Source organism: Cervus canadensis, chromosome 8, assembly GCF_019320065.1.
Source record: "Cervus canadensis isolate Bull #8, Minnesota chromosome 8, ASM1932006v1, whole genome shotgun sequence".
Lineage (NCBI taxonomy): Eukaryota > Metazoa > Chordata > Mammalia > Artiodactyla > Cervidae > Cervus > Cervus canadensis.
Window position 1 is genome coordinate 33,837,292 of NC_057393.1, and position 16,311 is coordinate 33,853,602.

The window sequence follows — 16,311 nt, forward strand, 5'->3', positions numbered from 1 at the left end:
TCTTATTCTTATAGTAGCGTTAAGACTTCTCCATGTACTCCATTGGAGCTGGGAGACAAGTCTTCTAAGATCAGTTGCGCTCTGATGCTCTCTGAAAAGATCACAAGTTCAGAGTCCAAAAAATTCACCTGTTCACAGAAAGCCTTGCATTCCTATACAATTTTGGAATGACCGGAAATGTTGGGAAAAGTTAGAATGGCCTTCTCATTTTCACCTTCGGATGTGACCTCCAGTTCCCCTGCACTTCTCAGGTTGGAAGGCTTCCCCAGACTTCAGGCCACCAGGCAGTTGAGCCGAGGGGCTGCACCAGAGAGCAGGGCTCAGAGGCAGGAAGCAGGTTTGAGGACAGCAGACAGGTCAATGACAAGGAAAGTTTCCCAGTGCTGGGTGTACAGTGGTGCTTCTCTCTGACAGCTTTCTTGTGGAAGTGATGATATCCCTCAGTTCTGGTCAGCCACCCCAGTGCTTGTCTGAGACTCCTCTTTCACTTTCATCAAGAGGCTCTTTAGTTCTTCTTTGCTTTCTGCCATAAGGGTGGTGTCATCTGCATATCTGAAGTTATTGCTATTTCTCCAGGCAATCTTGAATCCAGCTTGTGCTTCATCCAGCCCAGAATTTCCCATGATGTACTCTGCATATAAGTTAAATAAGTAGGGTGACATAGAGCCTTGATGTACTCCTTTCCCAATTTGTAACCAGTGTATTGTTCCATGTCCAGTTTTAACTGTTGCTTCTTGACCTGCCTACAGGTTTCTCAGGAGTCAGGTAAGGTGGTCTGGTATTCCCATCTCTTTCAGGATTTTCCAGTTTGTTGTGATCCACACAATCAAAGGCTTTGGCGTAGTCAATGAAGCAGAAGTAGATGTTTTTCTGGAATTCTCTTGCTTTTTCTGTGATCCAATGGATGTTGACAATTTGATCTCTGGTTCCTCTGTCTTTTCTAAATCCAGCTTGAACATCTGGAGTTTCTCAGTTCACGTACTGTTGAAGAGTTGCTTGGAGAATTTTGGGCATTACTTTGCAGCATGTGAGATGAGTGCAACTGTGTGGTAGTTTGAACATTATTTGGCATTGCCTTTCTTAGGGGTTGGAATGAAAACTAACCTTTTCCAGTCCTGTGGCCGCTGCTGAGTTTTCCAAACTTGCTGGCATATTGAGTGCAGTACTTTAACAGCATCATCTTTTAGGATTTGAAACAGCTCAAGTGGAATTTCATCACTTCCACCAGTTTTGTTTGTAGTGATTCTTCCTAACGCTCACTTGATCTCCCATTCCAAGATGTCTGGCTCTAGGTAGGTGATCACACCATCATGGTTATCTGGGTCATTAAGATTTTTTTTTTGTATAGTTCTTCTGTTTATTGTTGCCACCTCTTCTTAATATCTTCTTCTTCTTTTAGGTCCATAACATTTTTGTCTTTTGTTGTGCTCATCTTTGCATGAAATTAAAATCAGCAATACATTAACAGGATTATAATCTATGAATAAGCAAAATTTATTCAGGGGATGCAAAGATGATTCAGTGTCTGCAAATCAATCTATGTGATGCTACTGCTGCTAAGTCACTTCAGTCCAACTCTGTTCGACCCCATAGACAGCAGCCCATCAGGCTCCCCCATCCCTGGGATTCTCCAGGAAAGAATATGGAGTGGGTTGCCATTTCCTTCTCCACTGCATGAAAGTGAAAAATGAAAGTGAAGTCACTCAGTCGTGTCCGACTCTTCGCGACCCCATGGACTGCAGCCTACCAGGCTCCTCTATCCATGGGACTTTCCAGGCAAGAGTACTGGAGTGGGGTGCCACTGCCTTCTCCTAATCTATGTGATACATCACATTAAAAATGAAAAATAAAAATCATATGATTTTTTAAAGTTATGCAAAAAAACCTTTTGACTGAATTCAACATACATTTATGATAAAAACTCAAAAGTGAATACAGAGGGAACATACCTGAATGTAATAAAGCCCCTATAGGAGAAGCTCCCATCATTCTCAATGGTGAAAACCAGAAAGTATCTCCTCTGAAATCAGGAACAACACAAGGATGCCCATTCTCCCAACTTTTAATCAGCATAGTACTGGAAGTTCCAGCCACAGCAAGCAAAGAAAAAGAAATATGGTACTGGCACAAAAGCAGGCATAATTAATGGAACTGAAGAGGCAGCCTAGATATGAACCCACACCTAGTAGGTAATTAATATACAACAAAAGAAGCTGGAATACAGAATGTAGAAAAGACACCCTCTTCAATCAGTGGTATTGGGAAAACTGGACAGTTACATACAAAAGAATCAAAGTGGATGCCTTTATCACACCACATATAAAAATAAATTCAAGATGGATTAAGGATTTAAATGTAAGAACCAGAACTATAAAAATTCTAGTAGTAATCATAGATGTGTGCTCTTTGACATTAATCTTGTTGATATTTTTTTGGTTATGCCTTGTTTGGCAAGGGAAACAAAAGCAAAAATAAAGGAATGTGACCTAGTCAAATGTAAAAGCTTTTGCACAGTGAGGGTAACTATCAACAAAACAAAATGCCTGCCTGCTGAATAGACTATATTTGCAAATACACAAAAAACTCATACACTTCAACAGCAAAAGAAAACCTTAATTAAAAAGTGGACAGAAAGTTCAAATAGGTATTTTTTCCAAAGAGGACAAACTGTTGGCCCATAGGCACACAGAAAGATGTTCAAAACACAAATTATCAGGAAAATACAAATAGAAACACTGTAAGATTTTACCTCACACCAGTCAGAATGGCTATTATAAGAAAGAGAAGAAATAACAAGTGTTGGGAGGATGTGGAGATAAGGGAACACTCATGCACTGTTGGTAGGAATGTAAATTGAAACAGTCATTATGACACACAGTATAGAGGTTCCTCAAAAAGTTAAAAATAGAACTCCTATATGATCTGGGATTTAACTGGGTACTTCTCTTTAGAAAACATCTGGGTATTTATCTGAAGAAAAGAAGCTTATCCAAAAAGATATGTGCTCCCCTATATTCATTGTAGCATTGTTGAAATAGGTAAGATATCAAAATCACCTAAGTGTCCATTAATAGATGAAAGGATAAAGAAGAAGTGGTATACACACACACAGACACACACAGAAATATTACTCAGCCATATAAAAAAATGAAATTGTGCCATTTTTACAGCATGGATAGTCCTAGAAGATATGCCAAGGGAAGAATGTCTGGCAGACAAAGACAAATATTATATGGTTTACTTCATATTTAGAATCTAAAAATTAAAACAAACAAAATAAAACAGAAACAAATTCATAGATACAGAGAAGAAACTGGTGGTCCTCAGAGAGGAAGAAGTAGAGGGATGAATGAAATAGGTAAAGGGGATTAAGAAGTATAAACTTCAGATATAAACATAATAAGTCACAGGGATGTAATATACAGCATAAGGAATAGAGTCAATAACATTTCAATAACTGTATGATGACAGATGATTCCTAGGCTTATCATGGCTATCAATTTGTAATGCATGTAAATGGTGAATCACCATTTTGTACACCTGAGACTAATTAATATGTATCAACTATTAATATATTTTCATAAAAATGAATATAGAAAAAGTGTATGATCCCTGCACACTTTTTAGTTGACTCTCTATAGACATGTGTGTAGTGTAAACTGGGATAAACACTGGATTCTACTTCTGTCACTTGTTTTGTGTCTTAGACTGGTAGACTAACCTTTCTGAACCTCAGTACCCTCATTTGGAAAGATGTGGTATGATCCTGAATTTCCTCAGAGTTATGGGTAGGAAAATATTTCGAATGGTTTTGAAATTAGTTGTTAATCTGTGTATACTGTCACTCAGGCCATTTTATCAGTTCTCTCTCCTTCAAATCCCAAATGGGTTCCAGTGCAAGAAGCATATCTTACTCATCTTTATTTACTCATTTTATAGCAATATGTCTGCACCATAATATGGGCCTGTAAATGTTTGCTGAAAGAATTGACTGTCTCTTTTATTTTTCAGCTCTACAATGCTTTCCCCTCTTTACTACATTATCTCCCAGGGAGTCATAATACATTATTTAAAAACATGACTGAGCAAAGAAAGTTTATTTTGGAGAAAATAAAGGAACACCAAGAATCCTTGGACCTCAATAACCCTCAAGACTTTATTGATTACTTCCTGATTAAAATGGAAAAGGTAAAATGGGATCCAGATTTGCTACTTCATCATTGTATGTGGAGTGATGTGATGCATGGAATAACTTTGTTTCTTCTCAGTGGAATCAGTTTACTAAAACAAATGCTCCTTCTTAAAGATATATTCATTGCCTGTGCAACCTATTGTTGTGCAAACTGTACTGGATGTCTTGAATTATTTCTGCATTGTCACTGAAAATTGCTTGGAAGTTTTTATATTTACCATGTTAAAGCTGGTTCTTTATTTGAGAACAGATTGAAACACACACACGCCCACACATTCAAGATAAGTGACAGATAGTATATTTTCTTTCATTAGATAAATTCCGTGAATGGGTGTTGTAAGAAATGAGAGAAGGTAGAAATGGGTGGGAATCTAGAAAGGCTTACTCTTGGAAAGACAGTAGGAAACAGATGAAGTAGCTTTTGAGAATTAGCAGAGATGACAAAATTTGTTCAGGGAAAGATAAGTGCAGTGATGAAGTGTGTGGAGTTTTTAAAGAGATTGTCTTGCTAGTAACTGAGGAACTGTCATGGGTTTAATGACTGATGAATTTGGGAATAGTGTTTCAGTTTGAGGATAGGTGATTCTGAAGGCCTGAGTGAGAAATTTAGATTTGATGAAATAGACAATAGATGCCTGAACTGGTGGTGAGTAGCAGTGATAACTTGATAAGAGTCAGGTTAGAAAGAAATGACTGAAGAACTGATTTACTCCAGTGGGTGAGAAAGTGAGGAATCAGAAAGGACTTGTTGGAAGTTTAACTCTGGTTATATTTTAATTGAAGAAATTCTAATAACTCATCTAACTTTGCCTTCATCTATAACATTCTCTAATGTTTGGCTTAATTTGTCAAAAAAGTAAACTTAAAAAATTATGTTGTTATATGATATTATTTTAAGTTACTTGTAAGTTTATTTTACTTATCAAGTAATCCTAATACATCATTGCTAGGAGAAACACAATAAACAGTCTGAGTTTACCATGGACAACTTGATCACCACTCTATGGGATGAGCTTACTGCTGGAATAGAGACAACAAGCATCACTCTGAGATATGGACTGCTGCTCCTGCTGAAGCACCCAGAAGTCACAGGTAATGTCACAGATGATGGACAGGATGAAATTCCAGTTAGAAATTGGCAGGCAACCCTGATGACTTTTCTACTCTTCATCTGCCTAAAAGATGTACTAGAAAAACTTCCATCCTTAGTACATCTTCCTATCACTGTATGAATTGCATTCAAATTAGAGTATAATAAAAAAGGAGAATGAAATAGTTAACCAGCAGCAGAGTTACGGAGGGCAGAGATCACTGTCCTCCCAACTGTGGTGGAGTATCCTTGATTTGCTTCAGGTCAGATGCAGTAGGGGTTCCATGATGGCTCAGATGGTGATGAATCTTCTCTACAATGATATTGCTTGATAAGCTTTCCAAATCCAGATAAATATACTTTTGTCAAAAGTTGATTCTACTCAGATGCATTTGCAATGGAAGGATTGACTCAACAAATCACAATCTTTCTTCATCAAAAAACCTCACTCTTTAAATTAAAACTTATACACAAAAATTCTGTTCAAATACACCCTTCTGGGCAAACAAATTTTTTCCTCACATATGTAATTTCTCATCCTCCTTTTTTTTTTTTTTTTTAAAATTCAGTCCTCATTTAAGAGAATATTTTCATTACTATCATGTTTTGTGCGTTGACTCATTAAGACCCTTTTATTTTTATTTTTTTGAGTTTAATTGTCTTACAATGTTGTAATAGTTTCTGTGGTACAACAGAGTGAATCAGTTATATGTATATATATTTACGGACTTCCCAGAGGGTGGTAGTGGTAAAGAACTCACCTATCAACATGCATGTGAGACATAAGAGATGTGGGTTCATTCCCTGGGTTGGGAAGATCCCCTGGAGGAGGACATGGCAACCCACTCCAATATTCTTGCCTGGAGAATCTCATGGAGAGAAGAGCCTGGTGGCTGACAGTCCAAAGGGTTGCAAAGAGTCAGACATGACTGAAGCAACTTAGCACATATGCATGTAGATTTATAACTGTTATATCTTCTTGTTGGATTGATTCTTTCATCATTAGGTAATGTCCTTTTTTTCCCTCTTGTTCCATACAGTCTTTGTTTTTAAAGTTCGTTTTGTCTAAGAATTGTTTCCTCAACTTTCAACTTCCATTTGTACTCAATACATTTTTCTTGTGGAGTAGCTGCTGGGTGATGGTGGGTGTGGCAGCTGGTTATGAAACCCCTATGGGGCCCAGTCTAGTCCAGGCCCTCTGGTGGTTAGAGCTGGGTCCAGGGTCTCTTCCTGAGATGGCTGGCAGAGAGTTCTGGGATTTCCTAGAATTGGGTGTGAGTTTGCTGTTGGGTGAGCCTGGGGCCCAAGATGTCTTCTAGTGGTGCTGACCTGCTGTTGAGTAGGCTGGATCTTGACATGGTTGGCTGCAGGACTGCTGTGGTCCTGGGGCTGAGGTTGGCCTGCTAGTTGGTGGATCAGGCCCTAGGAGTCTTGAGGATAGTACCTGCCTTCTGTGTGTATGAGGCCACATCCTGGCTTCTCTGGCTGCAGGGTCTTGGGTATCTTGGTGGGGGAGGCCAGATCCTGTGTTCTCTGGCTGTAGGACCCTGAGGATCCTGGAGTTGGAGTTGGCCTGCCCATTGTCTGGATGGGGGCCCTGGGGGACCCGGGGTTGGTGTCTCCCAACGGGTGAGTGGAGTTGGGTCCAGGGGCAGCTGGGGCTCAGGGCTGCTATAGTAACCGACATGCTGGTGGATAGGACTATGTGCCAGCCCAGCTAGCTGCTTGGCCTCCCACATCCAAGAATGGGTAATAACTGGCTGATGTGAAGTTCTGGCAAAATAAGCCAGAGGGAAGATTCTAAAACTGCTCTTACTATCATCCATGTCCATGTGTTGGGATTAGCTGTCTAAAACAGCTGCTACCAGCATATGTGTTCCAGAGGTGAGCCCCAGCTGCCTCGTGCCTCTCTGGGAGGCTGTCCAAGATCAACAAATGGGTCTGACTCAGGCTCCTTTCAAATTACTTTTCCTGCTTCTGGGTCCCAGAGTGGGTGAGATTTTGTATACACTCTTTAAGAGTGGAGTCTCTACTTCCTGCAGCTCCCTAGCTCATCTGAAATAAGCCCTGTTGGCCTGCAAAACCAAGTGCTTTGGGGGCTCATCTTCCTGGTGCAGGACTCGTGGGTTAGGGAGCCCAGTGATGGGTTCAGACCCCTCACTCCTCGGGGAGAACCTCTGTAATTATAATTGTCCCATTCATGGGTCTCCTACCTGGGTGTACGGTCTTAACTGTGCTGTTTCTGCTTCTCCTATGCATTACATGATTCCATCTTTAGTTCTTTAGTTGTTGAAGAACTTTTCTCTTAGACTTCAGGTTGTTCTTATTGATAGTTGTTCTGTAAATCATTGTATTTATCATTTTGTAATGCTTGTGGGAGGAGGGGATCTCAGAGTCTTTCTACTTTATCATCTTGGATATTCTCCCTTAACTTACTTATTATTCTTATGTGTTGAGTCAACCAAACATCTTGTTCAGTTGGTCCATTTATTAAGCATTTCCTGCTTGGAGTACTTCTACTCTCTTAGAACTATCATAAAATAAAACTGACATAAACAAAATGGTTAAACTGCATGATGTGAGCCTTTGAGATCCCACGTCCCTGAGATTATTTTAAAAAATACACAAAGGAGAGAATCAGAATTGAGAAATGAATTTCATGATGTAACTGTGTTTTATATGCATGTGTATTTAAGTCTCTAATGAAATTCCAGTTTGCCCATGACACTGAAATTCTGTTTCTTTTTTTCCCTTGTAGGGAAACACATGTAATTTTCCCTTCTCTCCATATCCTACCACAATGTAATCATCATTAAGAAGATAAAATTATATTTATCACTTCACATAAAATCTGATTTCTACCTTGCCAGCTAAAGTCCAGGAAGAAATTAACCGTGTGGTTGGCAGAAACCGGAGTCCCTGCATGCAGGACAGGAGCCACATGCCCTACACAGATGCTGTGATCCACGAGATCCAGAGATACATTGACCTTGTCCCCAACAACCTACCCCATGCAGCAGCTCAGGACATTAAATTCAGAGAATATCTCATTCCCAAGGTGAGAGGTATTTCATTTATACTCCTCATTAAGACTCTTAGGTTTCAGCTATCACAGCAGTAGAAGTATAGATTGCCTAATTGTCTACAGGTATTACACAGTCGTGTCTCAGGTATTTCACCCTCTGACCACATGCTCCTTTCCTTTTAGTTTGTAAATACAGTTTAATAAATATAATAGTGCTTATATTCCCACAGGATTCTCAGTACATTGTTAGTCCCATATTCTGCCTGTTCATTAAGCTACTCTTCTGTCCACTCCCTATTTTCCAGTGTATGTTTTATTACTCTTACCACTTAATCAGTAAGCACCTCCCTTCTGTTTCACTTGTCAAAAGTCCAGTGCAACAGTTTTCTTCCTCCCTACCTGCATTTGAGCTACTGATCACTTCTAGAAGACCATGCAGCTCATCAGGGTGATATTATTGTCACCAACTCAATCAGTTCAGTTGCTCAGTAGTGTTTGACTCTTTGTGACCCCATGAACTGCAGCACGCCAGGCCTCCCTGTCCATCACTAACTCCCGGAGTCCACTCAAACTCATGTCCATCGAGTCAGTGATGCCATCCAACCATCTCATCCTCTGTCATCCCCTTCTCCTCCTGCCTTCAATCTTTCCCAACATCAGGGTCTTTTCCAATGAGTCAGCTCTTTGCATCAGGTGGCCAAAGTATTGGAGTTCAGCTTCAGCATCAGTCCTTCCAATGAACACCCCACGACTGATCTCCTTTAGGATGGACTGGTTGTATCTCCTTGCAGTCCAAGGGGCTCTCAAGAATCCCTTTGAACACCACAGTTCAAAAGCATCAATTCTTCTGCGCTCAGCTTTCTTTATAGTCCAACTCTCACATCCATACATGACTACTGGAAAAACCATAGCCTTGACCAGACAGGCCTTTGTTGGCAAAGTATGTCTCTGCCTTTTAATATGTTGTCTAGGTTGGTCATAACTTTCCTTCCAAGGAGTAAGCGTCTTTTAATTTCATGGCTGCAATCATCATCTGCAGTGATTTTGGAGCCCCCAAAATAAAGTCTGACACTGTTTCTACTGTTTCCCCATCTATTTGCCATGAAGCGATGGAACTGGATACCCTGATCTTAGTTTTTTGAATGTTGAGTTTTAAGTCAGCTTTTTCACGTTTCACTTTCATCCAGAGGCTCTTTAGTTCCTCTCCGCTTTCTGCCATAAGGGTGGTGTCATCTGCGTATCTGAGGTTTTTGATATTTCTCCCGGCAATTTTGATTATTTTATTTATTTGCCCACATAGAAATGACAGTTTGTCTTTCAATTGATGTTTTGGAGTGAGAACTATATCGTGTATTTGGAAAGGCCATGAAATATACCAGAAGGCATTCAGATGGAACTGAATTTGAATTTTGTCTCTTTATTATTATGATTCCAAGATATTATGAATAAAATCTTTGCTATCATAACAATAACAAAATATTGAGCATTTTAGCTTGTGGTAATAACTTCTGTTTAAAAAGTATTTCACATATTATTTCATTATATAATAAAATAATCAAATTTATTGTTTATTTTTGTTGTTGTTGTTAGTTTAGTTTTTTTGGCATTCTGAGAGACTTGTGGGATCTCAGTTCCCCAACCAGGGATGAAACCTAAGCTACAGATTGAACCCTAGACACCAGGGAACTCTCTGTTTATATTTTACTAGTGATGGAAATAAGACACGGAAATGCAAAAAAAAAAAAAAAAAAACAACAAAAACAACAACAACAAAAAACCCCCCAAAACCCTTGCCTATAGTCACAGAGATTAATTTAGTAGAGAGAAATGTTCAATTGATTCTGAAAACTAAACTAAATCATTATGTTACATGGTATCTCTGAGTTTAGGAAACCTTACAAGAAACCAGAAATGCCATCTTATTTCCAGAAGAATATTCAACAAATACATTGAAAAACCATAGCAGGAGGAGAGAATGCTTACCAGTTTCTCATCTTTGTAGGAGAATAAAATGGTTTTCAAAAATATGGCCACTCATGTAGTTTTGAAGAAGACGTCATATTTGAGAAAGAGCTAGATTTTCAGTGACATCAGCACGTTTAAACAGTATGGTTTTTGTTTTTTGGTTTTTTTTTGTCAAGAAAAATGCAGCTGCTCTAATTTACTGGAAAGCAAGTGCAGCAGGTAGGCTACAAGCTGAAGATGATGGTCTTGGAGTCAGGTTTTAACAGTGCCCTGAACTGGCATTATAAGATTTAAGACCAGTTAGGCTCGGTCATTGGGCTTCCCTGGTGGCTCATACAGTAAAGAATCTGCCTGCAATGAGGGAGACCTAGGTTCGATCCCTGGGTTGGAAAGATTCCCTGTAGGAGGGCACAGCATTCCATAATTCTTGCCTGGAGAATCCCCATAGACAGAGGAGCCTGGTGGGCTACAGTCCATGGGGTTGCAAAGAGTCGGACATGACTGCGTGACTAAGCACAGCACAGGCTTGGTCATTAATTTGTTCTCTGACATGGAAAGAATAACTTTTTTGTATGTGCCTCAGTCATCTCATCTACAAAAGGAAAGGATTAGACAAGGTGCTTTTTTTCAAGCTCCATGACCATTTTTATAATCCCGTTAATCTGTTTGTCTTTATCTCAGGGCACAATCATATTAACATCTCTGACTTCTGTCCTGCACGATGGCAAGGAGTTTCCCAACCCAGAGCGGTTTGATCCTGGTCACTTCCTGGATAAAAGTGGTAACTTTAAGAAGAGTGACTACTTCATGGCTTTTTCAGCAGGCAAGGATGCTTCATTTTTGTTTGTATGTCAGCGGTGAAAGGAGAGAAGGAAGGGCTTTGCATGGAGGCTAGTCTGGGCTGGACAAATTGTCATTTGCATGAGACCAGAGGCACCACTCCCAAAGTGCAGATAATTTCTCACTGGATTGGAGGCTGTATTTCTTGACTTCTGCTCTCTCACCCACTCCTGAGTATCGTAAGAGGTCCTCCTAGATGTCTAGTTCCACTGAGACTTTTCTCCCCTGCCCTGAGAAGTCAATTCACTGAATGAAGTCAATTCACTCAATGAATGAGTCAATTCACTCAATGTAGTCTACATACCTTATATGCAGTAGACTCATGCTCACTCAGGTTCAGAGACACAAATGTGAGTAACAGATGCATCCTTCCTCTAAGAAAGAGGAATGCAGGTTAAAGGCAAGGATACTCCAGAGAGAAAATACTCTTCAAAGGGTTTCTGTCAGCACCCAGAGAGAGAAGCTCTTGAATGTTGCATTTTGAGGGACAGGGCAGAGGGCAGAGTAGTTGGAGAATAAAAGAAGTTTTCTTGCAGGAAGAAATATTTTATACTTAATATCTTCCTTCAATTTGTCAGGGTCCTTGAAAGAAAGAGTTAAGATACTTTAGACAGTTTAATGAAGAGACTGTTTTCAGAGGTGTGGACACGATTAAGGGAAGTGGCAAGGAGTGGTCAAGTACTCAGGGATGGCATCAGTAGGATGATGTTACCATCATCATGATGTTGCTGAAACTCAAGCAGATTTTTAGCAAAGAGAGAATGGATGCCTCAGCAGGAGATGGGTCTGTAGGTTGGAGAATACAGCCACTGCTGAAACTGTGGCCTGACAGGCTGGGACTGAGGGAGGACATACCCTAACATTCTCAATGTTTAATCTTCTGAGTTTACTCACAGTGAAGAAGGTGACTAACTACTGGAGCCATGCATTCCAAAGAAATCAACTTCCTAAACACAGAGTAGGTGCAAAAGAAAAACAAACAGAATGGATCTGGGAAGATGGAGAAACATACACATAACAATGCCCAGAGGTGATCGCAAAGAGAGACCCTGCTAATCTTATCTTCTTCCTGAATTTTGGGTCCATTGTTACATAATGAGCCTGCTCAAGATTTCTGCTCAATTTACAGGGTTTGTGGGATTGTTTTTGTCCTGACATTGTGCTACCATTTTAAGATCTAAGGCTTTACCTTACGAGCTTATATTCCAGTGTGTGGGAGAGAGGAATAATTATGATTTCATGTGAAATATTCTGTATTAGAAGCATTAATAAGTCTTGTGGAATACCAGTGAGGGAGTAAATTATATTCCCCTGAATAGATCAAAGATATTTGTATGGAATAAATGACACCTGTGCTGGATCTAGAAGGATGTAGAGAAGCTCCGCTGGCAGAGCTGAGGGGATGAGTATTTCAGTTGGAGGAATGACTGGAAATTCCTGACACTTGAAATAGCTTATGTGTCTGGGGCTTGGTGAGCATGTAGTAATACTTGTGTCTAGATTGTGACATTTCTTTTTATACCTGATATGGGTAAACTCTTAAAATAGTGTTAATACAGGGACATGGCAAGGTCAAGATTTTTTTAGGACTCAGATGAGGAGAAATAAACCTGTTGTTGAGACTTGGGTTGGAGGTAGATGGAAAACATATAGTGTGCCTCATGCCAATTGGGATGAGTGTGTGTGTGTATATGTCTTTGTGTGTGTATATGTGTGTGTGTGTGTGCATATCTGTGTGTGTGTGTTAGTGTAGAAAAATGTCACTGGCCACCCTCAGGAAAGCAATTCCTACGTGGGTGTACAGAATAGATTTTTAAAAATATATGAATAGAATGTACACAGAAATATGTTCTGAGGGAATGAGCAGACCAGATTTTGGTATAAATAGGAGAAGCCATTGGTTATTTGGTCTTTCCTTAGTTTATTTATTTATTTACTCTATTCTTTCATTTCCTATTTATCTACACCTCCCTGTGCACTAGGACAAATGAAAATTATATGAATATTTCATTTATGTGTCTTTTTTAGGAAAAAGAGTTTGTGTTGGAAAAGGCTTGGCCCGCATGGAGCTGTTTTTACTCCTTGTCAGCATTTTACAGCATTTTACCTTGAAACCTCTGGTTGATCCGAAGAACATTGACACTACACCACTTCTGAAAGGGTCAGGCTCTATACCACACTTCTACAAGGTCTGTTTCATTCCAGTCTGAAGAAAGGGCTGCTGCCAGATCACAGACAAGCCTCTCCCGCTCTATCTACACAAGCTGATGATCTTTGCCCCTTCTGTTAGCTATGATCCACCTCTCCCTAATGTCAGGAGTGACATTCCTGAGACCTGTCTCTTCTGATTTTCTTTAAGATTCAGTTCAAGTTTTGCTTCATGAAATACAGCCCACTGTTTGTCTCCAATAAAATGTTTTTTGTAATTCTATCCTGAGATCTTAAGCTGTATCTCATCTACAGTGGAAAGGTACCTGTAAATGTCATATTTTGATTTTTTAAAAATTAGAGTGGTAAATTATCACATGTGTTAAAAAATACATATGTATAATGTACTCATCTCTTACTGCTACTATCTCTTCAGGGGAGTAATCTCTTGACAGTTTGGCATGTATAATTTCTGTTTTTCTCAATGTTCATTAAAGTGTAATTATATGTGTGATGTATATGTTTTTATATATGTGTGTATATATATATATATACACACACACAGACACATACATACATACAGGCAGGAAGAAACTAGAAGAAGATTGCTCCAGCTAGAGTGGATAACATGAGATGAAAATTACATTTGCTGGTTATTTTCAAGGCTGTCCTTTCTCTTTTCCCCTAGTTATTAAACACAGACCCACACATAGACCCAATTACAGATATACAGACATATTAAAGCAAAAAAGAAGGAAAAGAATATGTATTTATGGTTGTGGTTGAACACACATAGAAATATGCATGTGTGTTTCTGTGGGTATATGCGTATGTACGTATTATTTATTATATATCTCTGACTTCTTGGTGACATTAGATAATAGCAACAGATGCTTTCACAATCTATATAAATAAATGTATCTCATAATACCATATTTCATGCCTGTAATAATCTTAAAAATTATCTTAGCATTCAAGGATATTTAGATCAATTTTGAACTTTTGTTAATATAGAAATATATATATAGAAAAAATATATATTTTCTATATATACATACATATATGTGTATATATATATACATAAAAAATATAGAAATGCTCCTATCTGCATATATCTTTTATTATTCCTGTACTACGTCTTAAGGATAGTTTGCTAGAAGTGAAGTGTCTGCACATAAATGTGCATTTTTGTTTTTCATGAATACTGAAGAATAATGCCCTAAAAAGTATGTATCTCTTTACTTTTCTGTCATGACTGAAATAGAAAGACTATTTGACCAAACCCTTTTATATGTTGAGAACTGAATTCTTTGGTAGATTTAGTAACTTTAGTTAGCTTTCATGGATTTTTCAAGTAGGAAATTTTATCACCTACAAATAATATATAATTGCAACGACCAGAAACTTGATATAACCTATATTTATGTCTGTATTTTTCTTCCTCTGCCTGGCTCATCACAGACACACGCACACAAACACATGCCTATGTACATATATATCTGTCAGCAGGGAAGAGTGTTCAAAATTGTGAGGATTTCTGGGGACAAGAAAGCAGAGGGTTTGGGAAATCCATATTAGGAAGCCTGTTATTTGATGTGCTTTTACCTTTGAAGTGATTGTTGATTTGAAATCAGGAGCTGAGAGTCTGAAGGCCTGACTATAAAATGTCATGTAGGAGCTTTAGAAACCATAAAAAATTTTGAAGGTTCTGAGGGCTTGTAGGAAAAAAAATGGAGTCTAGAGCTTGCCAAGTAAGAAGGATCAAGTAAATGTTCCAACTTCAGCTGAAGCCTGAAGGTTATGAAGATCTGCAAATAAGCCTTAAGAATAAACCTGAAGTTGAACAGTAGTTATAAGACTAGAGTTCATCTTTAAGTAATTTTAAACATTGCTTTAATTACATTGATTCACCCCTAAACATTTTCTGCTTGCTGGAACATACTTTCTGCTGGAGAAAACTAATGTCACCCAGAGCCTCAGATTATCATTGCATATTTGATGTACAATGTGTAGCATAAACACTAACCTAGCTGATAGAACAAGTGACCTTCTCAGTAAATGTAAAAAGTTTGATAATGGTCAAGATTTTTTCATGATAAACATTCTCTGTAAATTGAGAAAAATTCTGAAAAAAGATGTCTCCAAAATCCTAGAAACTATTTTCATTAATGGTGAAGTATTGAACCCATACCCCGTAAGTTTGAAAAAAGTAAGAGTATCCACTTTTTATTACTTCCTTTCAAAATTAGACTGAAAGATGTCAGCAAATGTGGTATGGAGTAATGACTTCTAATAATTCTCTGATATAAACAATGAAAGCACAATTAAAAATTATCAGGTCTGCTTCTTCAGATCTTTGGCCATTAGCCAAGACGTGCATCAATCTGCACAGTGTTTCTTCAAGAAAATGGATAAACCTCAATAATAAGAGTGAGTTTTGTCATGTTTTGCCTCATTCCCTTCTATCTTCCCAGCTTTGAGGTAGCCTTGAAATGCTACAGACTATAATCATGGTGAAAAGCATCAACAATATGTTACCCACAAAGAGGAAGCAGTGAGTTGAGCTGGAACTCCTTCAAAACCCTGTTCCCAGAGAATCATTATTATTTGACCTGCCTGTGGTCCCTGTGGAAGACTACATTCAGGATTGATCTGACTCAGAGCTTTCCCAGTATGAACAGCCTTTCCACAGACACATTTGTTGAAAACAATCAGGGGCAATTTTTGAATATTGTAGATGCCTGAAACTATAGAAATCAGTACACTAACGAAAGAGCTTAAAAGGAAAAGTTGAGGAATTAGATATTCGTGGAAGGAAGGCTTTGAAAACCTGATGAATTCCTGAGACACTTTGTGTGGGTGCATGCCAAGTCACTTCAGTTGTGTCTGACTCTGTACAACCCTAAGGACTATAACCAGCCAGGATCTTCTATCTATGGGATTCTCCAGGCAAGAATACTAGATTGGATTGCCATGCCCTCCTCCAGGGGATCTTTCTGATCTAGGGATTGAACCTTCATCTCTTATGTCTCCTGCCTTGGCAGGCAGGTT

The 16,311-nt window shown here is 38.8% G+C and overlaps 1 protein-coding gene across 2 annotated transcripts in view; it reads left to right on the forward strand.

The window, feature by feature from the left end:
• The window catches only part of LOC122446562 (cytochrome P450 2C31-like), a 142,606-nt gene that overhangs the window by 44,297 nt on the left and 81,998 nt on the right, over nucleotides 1–16,311 (forward strand). The window contains exons 5-9 of one of the 2 annotated variants that reach the window (XM_043476957.1): nucleotides 4,012–4,188; nucleotides 5,143–5,284; nucleotides 8,153–8,340; nucleotides 10,954–11,095; nucleotides 13,141–14,577. In XM_043476957.1, coding sequence (XP_043332892.1) covers nucleotides 4,012–4,188; nucleotides 5,143–5,284; nucleotides 8,153–8,340; nucleotides 10,954–11,095; nucleotides 13,141–13,322 — 831 coding nt within the window. In that variant the 3' untranslated portion in view covers nucleotides 13,323–14,577. Of the gene's footprint in view, nucleotides 1–4,011; nucleotides 4,189–5,142; nucleotides 5,285–8,152; nucleotides 8,341–10,953; nucleotides 11,096–13,140; nucleotides 14,578–16,311 lie in introns of those variants that run through there. The other variant, XM_043476956.1, reaches the window with a different exon arrangement.